Source organism: Ochlerotatus camptorhynchus, unplaced genomic scaffold (genome assembly GCF_037179485.1).
Source record: "Ochlerotatus camptorhynchus isolate MF236.1 unplaced genomic scaffold, CSIRO-AGI_Acam_v1.1 ptg000408l, whole genome shotgun sequence".
NCBI lineage: Eukaryota > Metazoa > Arthropoda > Insecta > Diptera > Culicidae > Ochlerotatus > Ochlerotatus camptorhynchus.
This window is the reverse complement of record NW_027040894.1, coordinates 53,608-76,180: the sequence shown is the minus strand read 5'-3', so window position 1 is coordinate 76,180 and position 22,573 is coordinate 53,608. Positions and strand designations below refer to the sequence as shown.

Below are 22,573 nucleotides of genomic sequence, written 5' to 3'. Positions count from 1 at the left end.
ATTTATTGGTTTTTATATTCAAAAGTATGTTTGCCAAAAATGTGTTAGTTAAGGCCCAAACTCAATGTGGACGGAAGCGGAACGAAAACTGTAAGTTTGACCGTTATCGCAAATGACATCAAAAAGCCTAACCGATGTCGATTTGGTTCTAACTAGTTTTCAATCCGACACGTAGGCTTAGTCAGATCGAGCTTTTCCGCTGCCGCTGCCGTTCCGCTTCCGCTGTCATTGAGCTTGGGTTTTTTCCTCTGTTCGGGACATAACACTACTGTGACCAGTAATTTGATCTATTGTAGTATATCCCGTGTCCTTAGTTTAGTGCATGTCGTATTACTCCATCACTATGAGAAATGATGAAGTATTCGGTTTTGATTGTCATTCTTGCCTTCATTGCAAGGCATCGATTCTAATTGAAAGGTCTCGCTATTTATACTCTTCGGAGTGTTGGAACACTAACTTTTTTTTTTCCAGATTTCAAAATCATCCTCGGTGGACAAAGCCGAGTCTATCTGTTGAGAGTGATATGAGGCATGAAAAGTAACAAGGACTAAGATTGTGTTCCTTTTATTACTGAAAAATCCTGTTCCCCCCTGTTTGAAGTAGTCAAGACTAGGAATCAGTGGTAGATCTTACATCGCGTAACGTACCACGAAAAGGTGATCTACCCACGTTACGGAGCCGCTTGGGCCTTTACTCTTCATCTATGTGATTCCTAATCTTCTATTCGTTGTTCTCTAGTTTGAAGTTGATGTTTGTCCAGTTGTTACTAAGGAATTCAATTTTGACTGACAAAGAGGCATGCCTTTAGAGGGTGCTCTCATCCTTCGAAGGGAATATAAAGGGCGACCACGAAATTATTGCGACACATTCAACAGGGCATAACTTTTTTACCATTGGGTAAAAATCAACCAAATTTTGCACACTTTCTCATTGATGTGTATTGTGTACATGCTGTCAAACTCGAAGTCGTGTTTTTCGATTCAACGAAAACGGAGGTGAACCAACGCGAGTTGAGAGAACAAATTCTTTCCAAACACCTGGAATTTCCTGACCTGTCGCACCGGCAGTTGGGAAAAATGTTGAACATTTACCATTCAACCGTCTCCAGAGTGTTGAAGCGATTCCAGGAGCGGTTGACGTTGGACCACGGCAAAGGAGCTGGAAGAAAACCGGGACCGGAGAACAAAAAGACGGAGGGAAAGGTGAAGCGGATGATTAAAGCAAATCCCAACGTTTCAAGCCGTGATTTGGCTAAAAAGATCGGCATGTCGCAGAGCTACGTCCAGAATGCAAAGAAGAGAGCTGGACTACATACATACAAGGTACAGAACTTCCCAAACCGCGATGAGCGGCAACAATCGACGGCTAAAACTCGGGCACGGAAGCTCTACGAGAAGATGCTGACAAAATATGGCTGCTGTGTGATGGACGACGAAACGTATATAAAAGCCGATTTTAAGCTAATTCCGGGGTTGGAGTTTTTCACCGGCAAGAGCAAGTTCGATGTGGACGACAAATTTAAGAAGAAGAAAATGTCGAAGTTCGCCTCCAAATATCTCATTTGGCAGGCCATCTGCTCTTGCGGACTGAGGAGTGAGCCTTTCGTAACAAAGGGCACAGTAAATGGCGAGATCTACAAATCTGAGTGCCTCGAGAAGCGCCTTTTGCCGTTCTTGCAGCAGCACGACGAAGCTCCGCTATTTTGGCCAGATTTGGCATCATGCCACTATTCTAAAAGTGTCCTGGAGTGGTATGAGGCCAATTCTGTCCATTTTGTTCCAAAGGACATGAATCCGCCAAACTGTCCGGAGCTGCGCCCGGTGGAGCAGTACTGGGCAATAATGAAGCGGGAACTTCGGAAGAGCAAGAAGACAGTCAAAGACGAGAAGGACATGTTAAGAAAATGGAAAAAAAAAACTGAGAAACTGCTACCGGATGACACTGTAAAGACTTTGATGGAGGGCATCAAGCGAAAATGCGTTCAATTTTACACTCAAGGCTCCATCGATTAACTTTTCTTTTGATTTTTGAAGTAAATATATGTATAAAACTACCCTAAAATTTTGGTTTGATTCTAAACATTATAAGAAAATTGGCATGACATCTTCGGTGTCGCAATAATTTCGTGTTCACCCTTTATAGAGGGACCTTTCAATTATAATCGATTCCTTGCAATAAAGGCAAGAAAGAGAACTGTATCAAAACCGAACACTTTATCATTTATCAATAGTGATTGAGTAATACGACGTGCACTAAACTAAGGACACATGATATACTACAATAGATCAAATAACAGGTCGCAGTGGTTTATGTCCCGAACAGACAAAAAAAGTTGAGGGCCGGCGTAAATTCCCAGTAGGGACGTAGTAAAGCCAAAGAAGAAAAAGAAGGTACTCACGTATTTTTTGAAATTTCCCGTCAACAATTTGCTCATGCTGTGATCCATGCAAAAACTTTATTTATCATTAAACTTGCTTCTTTCTACCAATGGAACTGTTTTTGTTTGATTTGTATTATAGTCGCTTAAATACAGCTTCGATCATTCTATTCATGCTTTACTTGTCCGGGGATGAGATTTTAACTCGTGGGCATTTGCGGGCTCGTCTCTGGAACTGTATTTGTTTATATATATATTTGTGCCTTTACGGCATTTTGAAGGGATATGGGTGGTCTTATGACTTCTTTATATTTACAATAATCATTTATTCAAACTATAATATATAACCTAGTCAAACATTTCTTTTTCCTAAATTTTAATTATGAACTATCACTTCCACTTAACCATCAGCTCTGGTTACCACTACCAGTGGGAAAACTGGGAAATGAAGGTGCTCCACCACCTCCCAGGGCACCCATCAGTGATCCCAACATGCTGGGATCGAATGGAGTAATGATCGCTTGAAAAGTGCCCAGCACCAGTGCAGGGCGTACACCTTGACTACCGGAAGATGATCCACCGGGAAGTGATGGAAATCCTATTCCTCCTCCTTCGCTGCCGCCGCCAAAAATACCCGGTGCAGAAACTGGCTGGTCAGTACTGGGAGTTGGTTTCTCCGTTGTACGCGATGGTGGTTTAATGTCCAGTGGTCCCGCACGTGCAGATTCACTCTGTGGATCGCTGTCAAGTTGCGGTTGATTGTCAGCGGATTCTGAAGATTCATGCACGGAGCTGGAAAAGGCTGATGAGACCACTAAAACAGCAATAAATATTGAACTTGTGAAATGAATCATTTCGAGCTTTCCAACTGCTGTTCACGGTAGCAGTGACAAGTACGTACTAACTTTGATGGCTCCATGAGGGCATTATGTATGCTAGTAAAAATGTGCGTTTCTATGCAGCTAGACGACTGCATATGGTGTTATCAATTGTGCGGAAAGATTAAAATGCATTAATTGCGTCAAGTGTGAATGGGGCATGCTTGGGAAATTTGCGATACCATTGAAATAGTTGTTATTATTCAATTTACGATAAACAAAGTCACATAACGTACAACAGACAACAACATAGGGGTATGTGGGATACAACGCTCATCTGTTAGTTTTCAGCCGGCTTCGATAAAAAAAGCACTGATTTGATGTAACAGTGACATAGCTAATCAATGAACGATTATTTAATGCAAAAATGGTTTCGGCATCAAAAGCTATCAATTAATAACTGTGGAAGTGAATCTAGAATACTAAGTTGAGAGCAATAGGCTAATATTCGATAAGCAATAAAATTTAAATGCAAGAAAGAAGAACCCTGGGCATTGGCATAACCTTGAAGACTGCTCAACTGCAACCAGGTCCCAGGGCTTCTATGCATCTTTACATTTTGAAAGATGCACACTAGTGATGCCAGTTGTGATGTAGCGGAACAAAAGTTTGTTGAGATTTAACTACTATCCAAAATTAAATAATTGTTTTTTTTTTCTAAATAATTGAGCCTAATGGCTGCAATTTTTTTTTTAATTTGTTTCAAAACTTTTGGAACGCGACACCACACTGGCGATTTTCTTTTCTTTAAAACAAGACGTTGAAGTTTTGAAGATATTAACTATCTGCACGCTGGATCAACATATAGCCATGATAGAGGGATAGAACATTATTTTATTTTCATAAAAACAGAACCATCATAATAGATCATAAGGAAAACCCTTTAGTATGGGATCCCGGATTGGCAAGATGTGGCTAATAACTGAAGCGAGTTTAAAACAGCCACGACAAGATGGTTCACTGATATAGTGGATTCAGGATACGAAGACTCGGAAGATACTCTCAGTGATTCAAGTTAACCAGTACCCTCACACCCAGTAGACACCCATGACGAAATAACTCTAGGATTTAAAGGTCAAGTAGATGTAAATGCCTAGCCACAGTGATTCAAGTAGCGGTGATCAACTGAACATCATGGATTTCGTAGGTTTCTCTAACAACGAGGATGTTGCTTTCCCAAGATTCGTTTAATCAGCATCATAATAATATACCATCGCGCTATTGTTAAACTCTTTGATGGTTAAATCAGGTAAGGGAAGTTACTTTTCACCAATCTCCATTTTTAACAGGTAAATATTCATTTCATTCAATTAGTATATTATACTGTCATAGCTGTTCATACTATCATTGCAACTAATTCGTTTAGGCATATTCAATTGACCTGCATTGGGTTATTAATTTGCATGCAATGATATGGGAAAAGGGAGCACTCACGATTCAGCATGGAGTGTGTATGGGAGCCGTTTTAAGGGTTGTTTGGGACATGTAGTTCACTTTAGACATTATAGTTTGACGTGATCACCATGATCCACTCACGTTCTTGAGTGTGGCTTTGAGACTTGAGATTTGGCCTTCATAATACCCCCTTCTGTCTCGCAAAATCAAAATTGAAATGCAAGGAAGAAGAAGAATAAGAAGAAGAAGAAGAACTCTAGAGGTCTCCAGGAATCTCAGATATTATGTTCTTAAATTCAACCTTTTGGGAAGCTTAAAGCTCTGCAGTTTTTTAGAGAGGATACTAAGTAAAACTTGGTTCAGACCAGGGTTCCGATGCATGGTCAAATATCAGTATCATCACTTGTTTTTATCACTAAGAAGCATGCTTGACATACACAGTTTTACATACCAACTGCTCATTTGTTAACAGCTTTTCACTCAGTTGTTGAAATTAGGTTTTCTTTGAAGTAATTGATAGAGAAGGATCATAGTTTACTATAAACATGCAAAGAATAGTTAAATTTTAACTTTTGAATCAACACCATTGAATTTTTAAACTAAAAGTACGAGATGTGTAGCAAGCATTTCTCACTTCATTTTGGCAACGCAAAAACAAATACAGCTGATTACTAGAACTAAAAGCTACAAACAAAAACAAGCTTAAACTCTATTCTATTGACTGCTTCATAAAGAACGATGTTTCGTCTACTGTGTGCAAAGTTATTAGCAAATAAGCAGCTCGCGACCAAAGATGAGTATTCCAACCATGCTAAGAAGACCTATTTTAATTGCTGAGAAGTTGCATATTTGAAGAGATCCTAGAATTTTGCAAATGGTGCCGAACATCACAATTGAATGATGATTTATCTAGTTTGATTGATGAGAGGGCGCGTCTTTGGAGAGGTCCTAGAACGCTTCGAATATTACGAAACATCACAATTGAATGAAGCTTCTTGTGAGAAGAGCAAGTATGTATAATTTAACCAACAATCAATACGAAACTAACGATTTTAAATTGGTCCCAAGCAAACGATTAACGTATCCCATTCTAGTCGAAATTCTAGTACTACACAATGTTTGTTTTGATTCGCTATGAAAGTTTGACAGATAAAATGAGGGTATTTGCAATGAGTATCCCCTCATCTCATCCTTCCGAGCTGAACGCTACGCTTTTCTTCCAAACTCCCGAGTTGAGCTTCACACCTTCGCGGATGCATCGGAATCGGCGTACGGAGCATGTACTTACGCTCGCTGCGAAAATGACCAGGGAGAAGTGTCTGTCCAACTGCTCATGTCGAAATCCAGAGTATCACCTCTCAAGCGTCTAACCATTCCTCGCCTGATGGAGTTGTGCGCTTCTGTCCTTGCAGCGCACTTGTATCACCGTATCAGACAAGCCATCGACATTCCCATTTCTGCAGCGTTCTTCTGGTCCGATTCTGCTGTCACGCTGCAGTGGCTTCGCTCTCCACCCAACGTTTGGAAAACTTTTGTCGCCAACCGTGTGTCTGAGATGCAGCATTTCACGCATGGATGCCAGTGGAACCATATTTCCGGGGTGGAAAACCCTGCTGACCTAGTGTCCCGAGGTCTTTCCGTTGGAGAATTTCTGCGCAGCGATTTGTGGAAGCGTGGGCCGTCATGGTTATCCGAACAGTCGAGTTCCTGGCCAATATCAAGACCACCTAACGTTCCTGAAGAAGCACTTGAGGCAAAGCAAGTCGTCGCAATCGTTCATACAACCCCAGAGCCCAATCCGTTATTCGTCCGCTGGAGTACCTACCGTCGCTTGCTGCACGTGACTGCCTACTGTTTGCGCTTCATCAACAATGCACGTATCAAAGCCAGAACTCAACATATTCCCACCACTGAGCCAAGCCAAGAAGCAAACACCGTCGAGCATCTGGCACGAGCCAAATCGTTGCTAATCCGCCTTGCCCAGAGAGATGCGTTTCGGGATGAAATCAAAGCCATTAAAGACAGGAATGTTTTACCCAAACGATCATGCATTCGCCGAATGAATCCTTTCATTGATCCTGAAGGGATATTGAAAGTTGGAGGCCGATTAAACCTTTCGCAATTGCCCTATCAGGCAAAACACCCTGCTTTCCTTCCAGTCAACCACCCACTTTCCAGCCTAATAGCCAAGTACTATCACCTTAACCTTCTACAAGGCGGCGGGCGCCTTCTACTAACAGCCATACGTGAGGAATTTTGGCCAATACGTGGCCGCCAATTAGTACGCTCTACAGTCCGAAACTGCTTTCGCTGCGTGCGCCTTAAGGGGGTATTCCCAATCTTTTGCCTTTTTTCGGCCTGTTTTTCAATTAATTTTTTTCAAGGAAAATGAATAGTAATGTGCCTAACTCTTTGGGATTCTTGTTTATTGAACATTAAAGTTTACAAATAATTTTTTTTCGACATAAAAAAAGACATTATTGACGTCACAAAATGGCGGCAAACAGACCCCTGTTCGCCGCAAACGACTGGACGGGCGAAGACTTTTCTCTGGAACGGCTTCATATGAAACAGATTTCGTGATGAAATTAATAATCTGCATAAGATTCTCTGGAGCTTCTCCCGTTGGCTGCAAAAAATCTTGCAAATTAACAAAATGGCAGCCATATGAAAAAACAGGCGATTTTTAGTCCGCTTTTTTGCAGCTTTAAGGTGCTTCAAACAATGTTAAATGTTAATATTTTTGGCTGAAAGTGGGAGAAGCTCCAAACAATTTAATAAGGAACAAAATGCGCAAAGATTCAAGTCAATATCTCTTATAGTTTCTGAGAAAAATCTTCGCCCGATAAAAAAATGTGGTTTCGAGAAAAACGCGTTTAAAGTTTTGACTTTAGTTAAAACCATTTTGGGGGTTCTTACCATTAGTCAGCTATGCCTGGACACCGAATTCGCTGATCGGAAAACGGCTTGGGGGGATGAAAGTATATAGTCTAAAGTACAAAAAAACGTGAAAAAAAAATGATTTTTTGAAAAAAAAGATCGGGAATACCCCCTTAATCCCGTTCCAGCAAAAAATGTTCAAACTTACTCCTACGTTGTGTCTCACTTTTCTAATTGTGGCCACAGCACGGCCCAGTGTGCGCACAGAGAAGAAAGTGCATACGATGCACTTCAGAATATCAGAGATGCCAGTACTCCGAATGTCACTGACAAGACGACCAGAGCGATACACACACTTGCAATTTTTGGATTGCACAAAATTGATCAAACAAGAGTTCTTCCACACCTTTTACTTCTCCAGAAAAATCTTTTATTTAACTACAGAAATTTTTAGTTTAAATTTTAGGTTTATTCACTTCGAGCTACTACTGATGACTGACTGATCTAAACAAATGATGATGGGAGGAATTGATGATCATGACGAAAAACCCGAATACAAGTAACCGAAGACATAAGGTTGCCAGTATAACTAGATAATTTCGCCTGAACGGGCGAAAATGCGGTGCTGTATGGGCTCGCTACCAAAAACTTCACATTATGTTTCATCAGAGGGGTTAGTGGATTTTCCTATGTTTCTAGGGGTGAATCGATTAGCTTGGGACCGAAGAGAGTACCAGAGCTGAGCCAAAAAGTTGAACACGTTTCTTCGGGACTTTCTAGTCTTAGAGTTACCTCTATGATTTAACTGTGCCGAAAACGAATACCTCATTACTTTTCCATAGTACTGAGGTACTACGACATGCACTAATCAAAGGACACGGACATATCACAAAAGATCAATGTATTGGTCGCAGTGATTTTGACAAGAACCGAGGGAGAAAAAAAAGTTAATTGCAGAAACTTTGGAGAAGTGCAAGGAATTATAGAATATTCCGAGAATTTCATAAATATTCCATAAATTTCTGGAAACCTGTGGGGTCTTCAGAGAAGTTCCACGAATATCAGGAAAATTGTTGGAACAAAAGAGAAGTTCCCATAATTTCTTGTAAATTTATAAGGAAAGAAGGAACGGAAACTCCTGGCAAGTCCAAAGAAGCTCAGGGAATTTTAGATATTTTAAAGGAAGTTTTATGAGCTTCAAGGAAGCATGTATCAAAAACGTCATTAAAATTGCGAGAGCTTCAGCATAGACCGAAGAATTTCATGGCAGTTTAGTTAGCTTCTGGGAGATCGCGGAAACTTTTAACGCTACGAACAAAAAAAAAACGTGTAGCGGCAAAATTGCTACACTTGAAAAATAAAAACACAACCATTTATTGACGAATTTCAAATCTATTGGCGCCATTTGAAACTGCAGACTTTAAACATTAATTCGATTCCAATTGATTTAAAATGTATCGATAAATTGCTGATCAATGATTTATCAAACATAGCCAATTTCCCGTTACACATTTTACCGGAGGCATCGTGTTCGGTGTGTTAAAACATTCCAAGAAATTCAGGGAAGTCTTGAGAACTTCACTGAAGATTAGAGATCTTTAGTACAGTTCCATTAACGTCACGGAAGCACTGGAAACTTCAGAAAAGTCTAGAGTAAAATATAGAAGATTTTAAAAATCTAGAAGATTTCAAAGTAAGTGAAAGCATTGATTATAGCTTTATCATCGTCAACGATTCGATTGAGGGGATAAGATATGAAATCTTCATCAGGGCTAGTTTAACATTAAGTTTGTTAAACTTTTTGCACTGCGCAAAAGACGGCATAACTTTATGTCCCCTGAGAAAGGCCTTGAGCTTGGTCGTATTTTTAGGTATTTTTAAGTTTTATGACAAGCTGATTGCAGATAAGATTTATCCGTTAAAAGGAAACTAAATTGTGAGTAAACTCTCAAATTACAATTAGGGAAGATGCATAAATAACGTAGCATTTTAGGGTGAGCAGCCATGTAGAAAATACGCTACAAGGGGGAGGGGTTTCAAAGTTGTTGCTTCATACCTTCGACCTCTCACCCTTGTAGCGTATTTTTCTACATAGCTGGTCACCCTAAAATGCTACATCATTTATGCATGTTCCCTTATGGTCACTCGTTGGGTATAAATTTACGATGGTCGGGAATTATCAGTGAGTATTCAGCTCCTCATTTACCATGACAGCACTGGTTTGAATGGCTATTGCATCAACTCGATCATTAAGTTGTGTATTATGATATGAGGAACGCGGCTGCCTTAGACAGCCGTTATTGTTTACTGAGCAGAAAATCGTGCGATCTTAATTTTAAGAAGTTTTAGAATCACGTTGCTTGCAATTGTCACTCGTCGTCGTCGTTGCCATCGGTACCTTAGAGCGCTCGTCTAGGCTTACTGAGCAGAACATCATGGGTTTGATATAAAACCCTTACACATTCAAGAGTCATTGGTCGCTTTCTTTCATTGCCATTTAAATGATCTTTATTTCTTGTGATTGTGTGGTTAACATGTATGAATTTGTTAAGTGACACAGATGCGTCTTTTCAACTTTGGTACATTTAAGATTTTAATTATTATTTACAGTTCCTAGTCCTATCAGGCCTATTTTAAAGTATGACCACCTTGGTGGGATTGGTTTGATTTGAATTGGAAAAAGGAGACTACTTATAACTACTTTTTACAACTACAACTAACCTACAACTACTATGTACACCTAACCTACTATATACAAATTGCTTATCAAAGCATGTTCTGATAAATTACATTTTTGTGCAAATTTAGTCTTAATTTCGTTAATTTTGGAATCTATTTTGGCAATGCCTGCCTCTTCATGTAAATTTGTTATTCTAGTGTCGAAAGGACGATCAAGAACCATCCTCAGCACTCTATTCTGAGCTACCTGAATTTTGTTCCTGTGAGTCTGTGCACATGATTCCCACACCGGAGCTGCGTAGAGGATCGCAGGTGCTATGATTTGTTTGTAGACGGCCAGTTTGTTCACCCTTGAGAGGCGGGATCTGCGGCAAATCAGCGGATACAGACACCTAACCAAGGCGGAACACTTGACTACGGTTTTCTCCACATGCGAGCGGAATAGGAGCTTTTCGTCAAACAACATCCCGAGATAGGTTACTTCGGCGGACCACTCAACCCTTGTGCCATCCATGATTACAGTACAAGAGGGAGCCGGTTTTAGTTTGGGTGATTGCCGATGGAGGAACATGATTGTTTGTGTTTTGGAAGCATTGATTTTGATTTTCCACGTGGTGGCATAATCAGCAAAGGCGTTAAGGCATCGTTGAAGTTTGTTCGTTATTTCGCGAGGCATCCTTCCTTTGACGGCTATTGCGGTATCATCTGCGAACAGGAAAAACACGCAACCGTCTCCAAGGGGAGAAATGTCGGAAGTGTAAATGCTGTAAAGCAAGGGTCCCAGCAGACTGCCTTGCGGGACTCCTGCTGGGATGGAAAACGTGTCGGAAAGACAACCATTCAACGATACCTTAAACGACCTTTGCTGGAGGTAGCTACGGGTGATTTTAACCAGATGTAATGGAAAGTTGAAGTTACAAAGCTTGTATACAAGCCCATTGTGCCAGACATTATCAAACGCTTTCTCAACGTCTAACAATGCCATGGCTGTGGACTTGGATACAGCTTTGTTACTTCGGATGTTATTCATCACCCGCACTAGCTGGTGATTGGTGGAGTGCCCCTTTCTGAACCCAAACTGTTCCGGAAGGAGAATGTTATTTTCCTCGACAAACTTGAGCAAACAATTGAGAATGAGTTTCTCGAACAATTTGCTCAGTGCTGAAAGGAGGCACATGAACATTAGGGTGCTTCATTCTGAAAAAAGTGATGAATTTCTGATGGGCCACCCTCCAGTTCGATTCATAGCCCCAAAATATGAACCTGTGCAAAAATTGGTAAAGATTGATGAAGGTTTAGAGGTCGCGCCAATGATTTGAAATTTGTATGGGAATTACTATGGAAGAATTTAAAAAATCGCTTATATCGCTATAACTTTGCTTCTACTTGTCCAAATGTCGAAAAAATTTAGTATGTTATTGCTATGGCAATAAACAAAAAGCCTACAGTTGCTACGCTCAGTTTTGCAGCGTATCAAGAATTATAAAAATGTGAAAAAATGGCAAAATAGGGTAAATTGACAGATGAATATGTACAAGGCAACAACGCCAATTTCATCGCAACAACAACAGGCTTGTTGATCATTGTCATGACAACCACATATTTTTTTTTTTCAACGTTTGGACAACTACAACCAAAGTTAGAGCAATGTAAACGAAAATCAATAATTTCCCATACTAATTCACCAAAATCTCCATACAAAATCCAAATCATTGGCGCGACCTCTAAACCTTCATCAATCTTTACCATTTTTTGCACAGGTTCATATTTTGGGGCTATGAATCGAACTGGAGGGTGGCCTATCAAAAATTCATCACTTTTTTCAAAATGAAACACCCTAATGAACATGAACACGTCCCTTTAATTCAGCCGTTTGCAAAAACGAACTTTGCTGCAAACCCAACCCTTATATTCAACATCCCAGTGATTTCTCATGAGAGGATTTGCAGAGGTTTTTTTGATTTCTAAACCATTCCTTAATCGGCCTGCATTCGGTCGCTACCGGCGCTGGTATTGCCAATAATAAAGTTTGAGATCTCCAGTATTTACACATTGAGAATGATAACTAGTTCCAAATATCATCTGTTGGTTCTCTGAGTAATTACAGTTGCTTTGGCAATATAGGAGTAGGCAACCGTGAGCTGACAACCATGCTCATGCTTTATCCAACAGTCTACCCGTGCATTCACAACAATCCCACATCCATAAGAAATCAAGAAAAAATGGAAATTGATATGCAATTGAAGGTCAAAAATTGTGATACAATTAAAATAATAAACTGATCCTCAGTTTTAAGTTTATTGTTCATACAAACATTGCAAACATCACACGCTTTGCTGTTTTATCATAATCTCAATCGGTTGTACCAGCAATTAAGTAGTACGTTAAGTTTCTCAAATATATGAATATAAAGTCGCCAAGTAAAGCACGTTAACAAATCAAAACGAACACAAAATAATCGATTCAAGGCCATAAAAAACAACCCTCGAACACTATCGATGATGTATACTGAGATCCAGTGGTCCGTCCACTTCCATGGCATCGACCCCCATCAGCCGAGCACTGTTCATCCGACGAATGGCACTGCACAAATCATCATCCTCCACAGCCGTCGGCAGCAAACCTTCATCATCTTTCCCAAAGTGCTCGAGTCCGTCCAGAGTATGGGATCCAGACTCGAGGAAGCCTTTCGGGAAGTTGCTATACGGTCGACGATAGTCTCGTTCTGGTTCAATAAGAAAACTTCTCTCGCACTCATCTCCGCTGGCCCCGTCCGGTTCCTCCAGGGACCTATCGGTCGTGTCTAGCAGGGGCGACATCGTCCTACCCCGGTATCCCGATGGCCACTCGTCGGCCTGCCCCAAGGGTCTTCCACTCGGATAGAAATGATAGTCAGTGAAGATTAATTTTTCATCACACTTGTCGACGTTGACGACATCAATTAGCACATTATTATCTTCGCCGTCTAGTTCAGGATTGCTAGTGGTGGTGGTCGTACTGGAAGCTCGACTGTCATCGGTATATGAGTTATCGCTTGCCATCTTGCCGGGGCTTCCGGTGTCATTGCTGCCGTACCGCATCGAAGGATAGCTGGCTGCAGTTGAGTGGAGGTGGTGGTGATGGCAATCATCCTCGGTAGCTCCCAATGGAACTAACAGGCTGAGGTGTTTGAAGGTTTTCACGTGCTTTCGCAATGATGATGGATCGGTGTAGCGCTTGTGGCATCCAGCGACCTTACACACATATGGCTTATCGTTCGAATGTGTACGTGTGTGCTTGAAACGATCCGAGGAGTTAGAATAGGCCTTGTTGCAACCCTGCAATCAACGGGAAAGCTACGATTAGACACAATTTATTGCCTTATTTGTCTAGGTATCGAACGGTTTCATCTTCGATTAGCTATAAGTCACGATTAAAAATCAAACCTACCTCAATGGGGCAAACGTACGGCTTTTCACCGGAGTGAGAACGAAGGTGAATTTTCAGATTCTCCGCACGCGAAAAGCTTTTTCCACACTTTCCGCACTGGTGAGGCTTTTCTTTGGTATGCGTCCGGACGTGCACCAGCATCTTGTAGCGGGCATTGAAGCCCCGATCTTGCCGCAAACAGTTCTCCCATCGGCAGTAGTACAAACCACCCAGCCCGACGACGGCGTGCTTCTGCGTGACGTGACTGGCCAGATCTTCCAGTTTAAAAAACACGCTGTAATGGTACAAAGAAACAATCATGATTAGCACTTCGTTATCAAGCCGGGTCTTTAGAAATCATGGCCCGTCAGCAATTAAATGATTCGCACATCTTGCAGGCACACATCCGCACGTATTTTTAGTAGATCCGCATTGTTGGCGGAAATAAGATAAGGCGATTTCAAGGTGGAGAGATTCCATTCAGTGAATTGGAATAGTAATGTTTTGCTCAGAGTCACAACGTGAATCAGCACTAGCTAAGATTCAGATTCAAAAGCACTTGTACCGGTTCCGGAAGGTTGTCCACAGTTGAACGATTGAAGCGTGCAACGAGCTACATTTTTTTATTGCTTAAAAATCAAACCATTGGAACTGTTGATCGATTATTTTCTCGTTTCAGGTCAAATGGAGTGTTAAAATAATAACATTGTTACATTTTTGATCTTCAGAAAAGTCTTTGAAGAGTTCTATTCAGAGCCTCTTCGGAGTGTGCCGGACGAGTGTAAACTCTTCCAACCAAGTAACTCTGCAGGTAGACTCGAAACTCTCAGCAATAGAAGGAATGAAGGATAAACTGAAAGGCAGCCAAACAATTTTCTCTACCGAGGAAGAACCCGATTGAATGCGATTAAATTGCCGAGTGATATATTTTTTGGCTCAGCGATTTTAATCAGTTGAATTATCCACAGCAGTTTTAAAGTATTTGCATGACGCCTCACTCAGAAGAATACAATCATAAAAGGCTCATCATGCAGCAAAAATAAGTGAAGAATCATCCACACTACTACACTCAAATTCATGCATGTTACGCTCCGCTGTCTGTTTCACCAAATAAAATATAAGCAAAGAGAATACGAACGAAATGTGTTGTATATGTGCCAGTTAGTAGTAAGGGTAAAATGAAACGATTTTTCCCATGCTTGGTAGTAAGAACGTTTTATGATGTAATTTGTGTACAATATTTTAAAACGTTTTCTGTAAAAAAAAAAACGAAAATATTGAACAGAAAAATGTTTAAAAACAAGACTAGTTTTACTATTTTTGTAAATTTTTAAGTGTCCATGTGTTTCAATATTTCAAAAGTTTGCATTTTTCATAAAAATTTTCCTATAAAAATTCAAATTTATTGCACAACCATATATTGCGTTATTCAAGATTTTAACACATTTTTTAAATTTTTAATTCATAAATTCCATAAAAAATCCCATGTATATTTTTCCAAGAAAGACTTCATTCTTCTCAATTTTGTTTCAGACGTCATTTCGATAAGAAATGACGTTTTCATACTACGATTCAGTGTTGGGAAAATATCAAAAAATCAAATCTCGCCAACGCCCAGGATCACGCTTGATTTTCGCAGACAAAAATGAAAATCAACAAGCAAACAACTGCGGTTGATTTTGCAAGTTGTGATATCGCAGTTCAGAATATCAAGCTAACCAAACTCACCAGCTGCAAATCTCAACACACTGTGGTGAGATTTAATCACATGATTTATGCTTTACACCCGAACGCTACCGAAACTTCCATAACGGCTGGCAGCAGTCGCTTCGTATCTGCCATCGATGAAAAGTAAAAAGAGATAGCAAACTACACTTTCTCTTTCTAAGAAAACGATGTACAACCATAGAGGTAACTCTAAGACTAGTAGGTCCCGAAGAAACGTGCTCAACTTTTTGGCTCAGCTCTGGTACTATCTTCGGTCCCAAGCTAATCGATTCACCCCTCGAAACATAGGAAAATCCACTAACCCCTCATTTTATCTGTCAAACTTTCATAGCGAATCAAAACAAACAGATTGTAGTACTAGAATTTTGACTAGAATGGGGTGCGTTAATCGATTTGCTTGGGACCAATAGGCTAGTCAAGTAGTGAGTCAATTTAAAATCGTTAGTTTCGTATTGATTGTTGGTACAACGGAGTCATTTTTGTGTCGAGTTAACTCTCAGCTTGATTTTTGCACGTTGTGAATAGTCTCGCAATGTCAAATGAGCTTGTAAAATCAATATCAAGCATGACAATTTGTTTCAATATCACGCGTGATATTGAGAGCGTATGAGGGGGAAAAATACCAATTGGTTGATGATTTTGCCAACACTGCTACGATTAATTGAAAACTGTCAAATACGTCTTTTTGAAAGAAATTGCAATATACAAAATGGCCGAATTTTATCGCAAATGGTAATTATTTACTATAACAAACAACTATGCAAATTTTCATGCAAATCGGTGATAGACAAGTCAAAAATTCATTTTTGTTTTGCTATTTGGCCTGGAACTGCTCATATGAATTTCATAAGCGTGACTTGTAACATGAGGTAGCTCTTATACGCCTCTTATATAGTTAACTATTACATTTTCCTAAGCGTTAAAAGACGAGTGATCAACATACGGGCCCCATGATCTCAACGCTCATGGTTCGGTTCCAGAAATTAAACGAAATTCATACTGATTTCTTGTGGCTAAAATTCATAATATGGAATTCTTACGTTCTTTTGCCTACGTGTAGATAAAACATTTCTATGGTTTTGATAGATGAAATCGCTGCACATTTGAATCGGCCGTTATGAATTCCCGATCGAGAGTTAAGTTTAAGTTTCATGTCGGTTTGTCAGCGAATTAACAGCGCCATCGGATAGGGGAAACTTTCCCCAACCCACTGATGGTGGCGTGCGCAGGCGAGCCTTGAGTCACGAGAAAAGGGTTTCCGATGTTTTGTTCGCAAAAACTGATGTGCTCTTTTCTATTGTTAGTCGTGATATGCTGGATTGGTTCCATTATTTGACAGCTCAATTAGTTCACCAAATTCTATCCACCAGACAATACATATAGCGACTATACTTGCTCTCATACACTGTACCGAAACATCATCCCCTTTTCGAATGAAACCTCAGAGCAATCAAACCGAAACATCGAAATCGCTTCTTCGAATGATAGCTGCAACCGAATGACGGTTGTTGTGTAATCCGATGATGCTCCTCTCGAATGCATGATAAACAGACTTCAGTTGAAATACGTAATTAAAGGCTTTATTCGTTATCTCACTAGACTCACTCGTTTATAACTGCCTAACTACAAAGCTTGACTCAGTTACTACACATTTAAAATGAATGGAAAGTTGCACATTAACGCTTATTTACAGGTGAATCTGTGATGGTACCGTTACGGTATCATTCAAATCAGTCAAAAAATGACGTCTGCGTATATAATTTAAGTTTCGTAATCAAAAATTAAAATAAACTTCAAAAATAAATAACTTTGGTACGTTATAAAAAAGTCATTAGAGAGATACTCGTGCAAGCCACTTGGTTCATATTCAAATATTTGTTTAGAATATTACATCTATCTGGTAGCATATGGCAACCAATCGTATCGTATCTCTTAAAGGGTGATACGGTCAAAATTTGGTCAATATCAACTTGACGTATTTCTTTCAATTTTGCATTTAAAAAACCTGAACACCCCTCATTTTGAAGGTGTGTGTGTGTAGAATGTTGCTCCTATTTTGATTTTGGAATTCACTCTTCAGTTGTCAAAATGCCGTCCAAGCAAGAAGAGCAGCGTATCAAAATTTTGCTCGCGCATCGCGAAAATCCGAGCTACTCGCACGCAAAGTTGGCAAAATCGCTAAAAGTTGCCAAATCAACCGTTACAAATGTAATTAAAGTGTTTGGGGAACGTTTGTCGACAGCCACGAAGTCTGGATCGGGGTGAAATCGAAAACCGGAAGCCACTGAGACGACAAAGAGAGTTGCCGGTAGTTTCAAGCGAAACCCTAACCTCTCTCTCCGAGATGCCGCAAATAAGCTGGGTGTATCGTCTACAACCGTGCATCGAGCCAAAAAACGAGCCGGACTATCGACTTACAAGAAGGTAGTGACTCCAAATCGCGATGATAAACAAAATACGACGGCCAAAGCGCGATCCCGGAGGCTGTACACGACGATGCTGACGAAGTTTGACTGCGTGGTAATGGACGACGAAACCTACGTCAAAGCCGACTACAAGCAGCTTCCGGGACAGGAATTTTATACGGCAAAAGGAAGGGGAAAGGTAGCAGATGTTTTCAAGCACATGAAACTGTCAAAGTTCGCAAAGAAATATCTGGTTTGGCAAGCCATCTGTACCTGTGGCTTGAAAAGCAGCATTTTCATAGCTTCCGGGACTGTCAACCAAGAAATTTACGTGAAAGAGTGTTTGAATAAACGTCTGCTGCCTTTCCTGAAGAAACACGGTTGTTCCGTACTGTTTTGGCCGGATTTGGCATCTTGCCATTACGGTAAAAAGGCCGTAACTACCTGTGGTACGCCGCCAACAACGTGCAGGTGGTTCCCAAGGACAAGAACCCTCCCAACACGCCAGAGCTCCGCCCAATTGAGAAATACTGGGCTATTGTCAAGCGGAACCTAAAGAAGACCAAAAGAACTGCTAAGGGCGAGCAGCAGTTCAAGGCAAACTGGCTTTCTGCGGCGAAGAAGGTGGACAAGGTGGCTGTACAAAATCTGATGGCAGGGGTCAAGCGTAAGGCCCGGCAATTCGGATTTGGAAAAGCGGAAGCCTAACTGAATATTTTTCCTGAATTTCATACCAATTGAACTTGAAAAAGAAATTTAATTTGATTTTTTAAATAAACGATTTCACCGATTTACACGCGTTTTCCCTTGACCAAATTTTGACCGTATCACCCTTTAATACACAAATCTTCAATTTCCCAGTCCAAATTGCACTGCAAACGATTCATATTATAACAAATTTTGCCCTTAGAACGTGCAGGCAACATTCTCAAGTTTGTGTATTAAATGCATTTATGCTCCCTGTAGAATGATTGTCGTCATCTGCTGCTCTGAGCTGACAAATGAGGTGGAAACATAGTCATCGCTATCAGAGTTGAGACAAATATTGTTAAAGCGTGGAAACCGAAGTTTGTCTATTTCGTGGAAGAGGAAGTACAAACGATTTTTGTATCCATGGTCATGGCTATTCCATGTGGAAATGTAAACAGTTGAATTATAAATCTAATCTAAAGCATTTGCTAGCCATCCTATTCTTAAATTGGTGTATGTTTTACAGCCAATTTAAAAAAAATATCATCCTTTATTTGGATGACAGTTATATGGATGCTCATCAGTTGATGACGAATTCAACCATAAGGTAATCATTTGAAATTCAAACGCATATTGTTAAAGGGAAATGCAGTAATCACTTAAAGTATCGCGGATGTTTTCGTTCTTTGTACAAAGTACCATCAAGGGGCACTAAGATGGTGATTTTTGCTGATGTAATCACACTTATTTAAAATAGTTCCAGTGCTCCAAAATTGCTGAAATTTTTGATTTCGGTTCCATTTGACATGCAGATAACGAATATGCAATTACCTCAATACCCCTAACGAGCAATTCTGGCTGACATTTTTGAATACAGAGATGCAAAATGAGATCCCAAAGTGCATCAATCCTTCCAAATACCTTCTCCATGTTACAACTACAAGGGAATTAAAAATAGACACTTAAAACCGAAGGGGCTGTCCTATAAAGCTCCAAATGGATATTTTCCCGAAGGAATTTCGAACCGTAGTTGCCTCCTTATTTGCATCAAATCATGTTCTCTTGAAATTTCAGCTCTCAATTAATTTTTCCAAGGGACGTATCTGCTTTCATAAACAAAGATTCAATTGTCAATTTGTCGAAACTCTTAGCCAGAGCTGGTAAATATCACGGCCGTCATGTAACGATGAGAAAACAGGTCATCTCACTATCACGAGCCGAAACTACCTATCATTAGCTTTGTTGTCATTTTTCAATGATCATGCAATCATGAGAATAATTCTTATGCGGTTTTGACATCAACATTTCTAACTGATTTAGATGAATTTAAGTAAACAACCGTATGTAATCGGTAGAGTGAATATATTATTAAGATTTCCTCGGTACAAGTAAGTGTAATAGCATTAAATGAGCTAGTAATTACGATGATCACAACACTGTCACATTCTGTCATGACAAAAAAATCGATGAGATTTAAAAAAAATCTCATCATCGTTTTCTCATCCAATGATAGTGACAGAAGTATCTCTGTAAATATCGCGTGAGATCTTTCATTGAAAATGACACTTACCAGCCCTGCTCTTAGCACTCCCACTAAATCTAACACCACCAGTAGAAGGGGTAATGTTTGCCCAACAAGTTGTTAGTTTGCGTGGGAGTGCTAAGAGTTTCAACAAATTGACGTTTGAATCTATGTTTACAAAAGCAGATACGTCGCTTCCAAAAAGTAATCGACAAATAGCCCATTCGGCCTTTTCCCCCTTCGAGTAATGGTCCCTTTGACTAATCGTCTACCGTTTACCATCGGCTTTTGACGTAGGATTACGTCTTTCGGCAACATTTTTGGGGTACAATTTAAAAAAAAACCAAAATCGACCGCGTTACGAAAAGTGGTCAGGTTTTGACCACTTATAACTCTTTCAATAGCGGATGGATTTTAGTTCTAAACAAACCAATCGATTGGTAATTTTTCTACAAAGCTGCTAAAATGAATACTTTATCAATTTTTAATAGGGCACTATTGAAATGTTCAACTGTTGCAATGGTGATCAAAATTATCACCGAATGCCTGCAAATAGTGGTTTCCCTAACATAGTCGCCAAATATTGATACCTGGTACGTAATCCTACGTCAAATCTACGGTCGTGTCTTGGATACACCCTCTTACTTTCTTTTTGTTCTCATGCATCAACTGAACACTCACCCATAATCACGCTTTCATTTCTTACTGTGCCAGCTACAACCCAAATAAAAAAAAACTAGTTCGCACAGGTTACACACCCACTTCCGGCTCTGTTATCACACACAACACACCATGCATCAGTCGGCAAGTTTGTACTCACCAGTAGCAGTTCTCCCACTTGCACACAAACTGCTCGATCGAACGGGAGCCCACCTCGCCGAGCAGGGGAACCACTTGCTGGTTCTCCACCTTCATGATAACGGAATTGCGCGCCGGGTATAGGCGCCCATCATTATTGCCACTACTGTCACTAGCACTGCCACCGTCATTATTGCGATTACGTTGGCCATATCCAGCGTTACTGCCGCCCAAATTACCGCCGCCGCCATTAGCCGAACTCAGATTCGATAATCCGTATCGATCGACGACCGCATCGGATGCAGTGTCGCTACCATGGGTGTCATTTCCGGCTAGGATGCTGTCGCCATCGTTGTTGGCCGCTGTGTACAACAGTGGCGGTGTGTGCGGCGGCGATAATGGCACCGATGTAATTTCCTCCTTCCCAGCTGCATTCATGTAAAAATACAACGACTGGCCATTGTCGATAGATCCCAGCATCCCAGCGGAGGATGACGATGATGATGATGATGACGACGACGTAGGGGATGAGGAGCTCGTTGCAGTCTGCCTCACTGGTGATTGCATTGTTCCGGCTGATGGGAGTACGTAATCGTACTGGTAATGGTACGGTGGGGTTATTGGAAAGTATCCAAGCCGCTCATTTGTCACGTTCGCCGGAGAGGGCGGAAGGAAGTACAGCGGCGATAATCCCATTCTGTAGGGAAAGGTTTCTTTGTTTATTATCATTTCTGCTTTCACACTCGCGGGTTTAATATTTTGTTTGTATTCTATTCAATCTCGGATTGAAGTGGTTAGCTTATTTTTGTTTTTTTCATTAATCAACTCAGCATGACGAACTGTACTGTATGAAGTCAAAAATATCACTAAAACGGGAGTGTTCGGATGATTCCCGTTATAAGTTCATCCAGACCTTTGCTTCGGGGTGGGTTTACACAGCCAGAGCTCGCCAGCGTACGAGAATTGATAAGGATTGCAATACAGCGAGTGAGTTGTAGCTTGGTCCAACGTTGCTACATAGTCGCGTGTAAACCTGCTATGGGTTTTCAAAACCTAATGAATCAAACTCCATACCACTGGGGGATCGAATTCTACTAAGAAACTCAAGGCTTATCAGCACACCCCTCGTGGTATGAGTAGCATTCGATTGTATACCAATTAGACTTGCAACCTGCGCAAATCACGTCACCAGACCACCACTTACGTCATATCGGTTCAATGAATCAAGCACGTAATATTAATCAAAACCTAACCGTTTAAACTTCAATTGTTTATCTTCATTTGCATCCAGTTTTTCGTAAAAAAAAAAACATCTATCCCAGATATGACTTTCGTCCTGCTGCCCATTCCATATGTACATGCCACAGCAAGTGGGTCGGAGTAATTAAAACCAAAAACTACGCAGGGCAATTTCGATGTCTAGACGCGCCAAACAGTACCACACCGCTCGAATTATGACGAAAATACGCTACACTTTGATCATATCAATTAAGCCGGGCTAGACTGGCAGCGATGAGTTATATGATTGCGTCGTGTCTTGTTCAGTAAGTAAACTTTGTAGGCCATTTGTTAAGAACTATTGGCAATTGATGAAAACGAAAGAGAAAAATAAATTGGAGGATCAGTGAGTTAGATTCCTGCTCCGGTCTGGGAATATTTCGGGTTGAAACATTTCTAATTTTCCCTAGGCATAGAGTATAAGTACAATTACTGCCACACAGTTATACTAAAACAAAAATAGTAATCGAATTAGAAGCTCTCACTTAACAATTGGGAACTAAGGAATTCTCCAAACAGCAAAAGTTCGGTACAC

At 40.5% G+C, this 22,573-nt stretch overlaps 1 protein-coding gene across 1 annotated transcript; it reads right to left on the bottom strand.

Moving 5' to 3' along the window:
• Positions 1 to 12,587: 12,587 nt before the first annotated feature.
• LOC135710953 (zinc finger protein GLI3-like) lies at positions 12,588 to 21,625 on the bottom strand. The gene is made up of 3 exons (XM_065233680.1): positions 20,783 to 21,625; positions 13,639 to 13,912; positions 12,588 to 13,526 (listed from the first exon to the last, which is right to left on the bottom strand). Exons 1-3 carry the CDS (start codon positions 21,487 to 21,489, stop codon positions 12,702 to 12,704), a joined length of 1,806 nt encoding a protein of 601 aa, XP_065089752.1. The 5' UTR covers positions 21,490 to 21,625; the 3' UTR covers positions 12,588 to 12,701.
• Positions 21,626 to 22,573: the final 948 nt, after the last annotated feature.

Coding starts and splice junctions, on each gene's coding strand:
- LOC135710953 (XM_065233680.1), bottom strand. CDS start 21,489: ATGATAATAAACAAAGAAACCTTTCCCTACAGAATGGGATTATCGCCG. Junction 13,913..20,782: donor AAGTGGGAGAACTGCTACTG/GTGAGTACAAAC, acceptor GTACCATTACAG/CGTGTTTTTTAAACTGGAAG. Junction 13,527..13,638: donor CGTACGTTTGCCCCATTGAG/GTAGGTTTGATT, acceptor CGTTGATTGCAG/GGTTGCAACAAGGCCTATTC.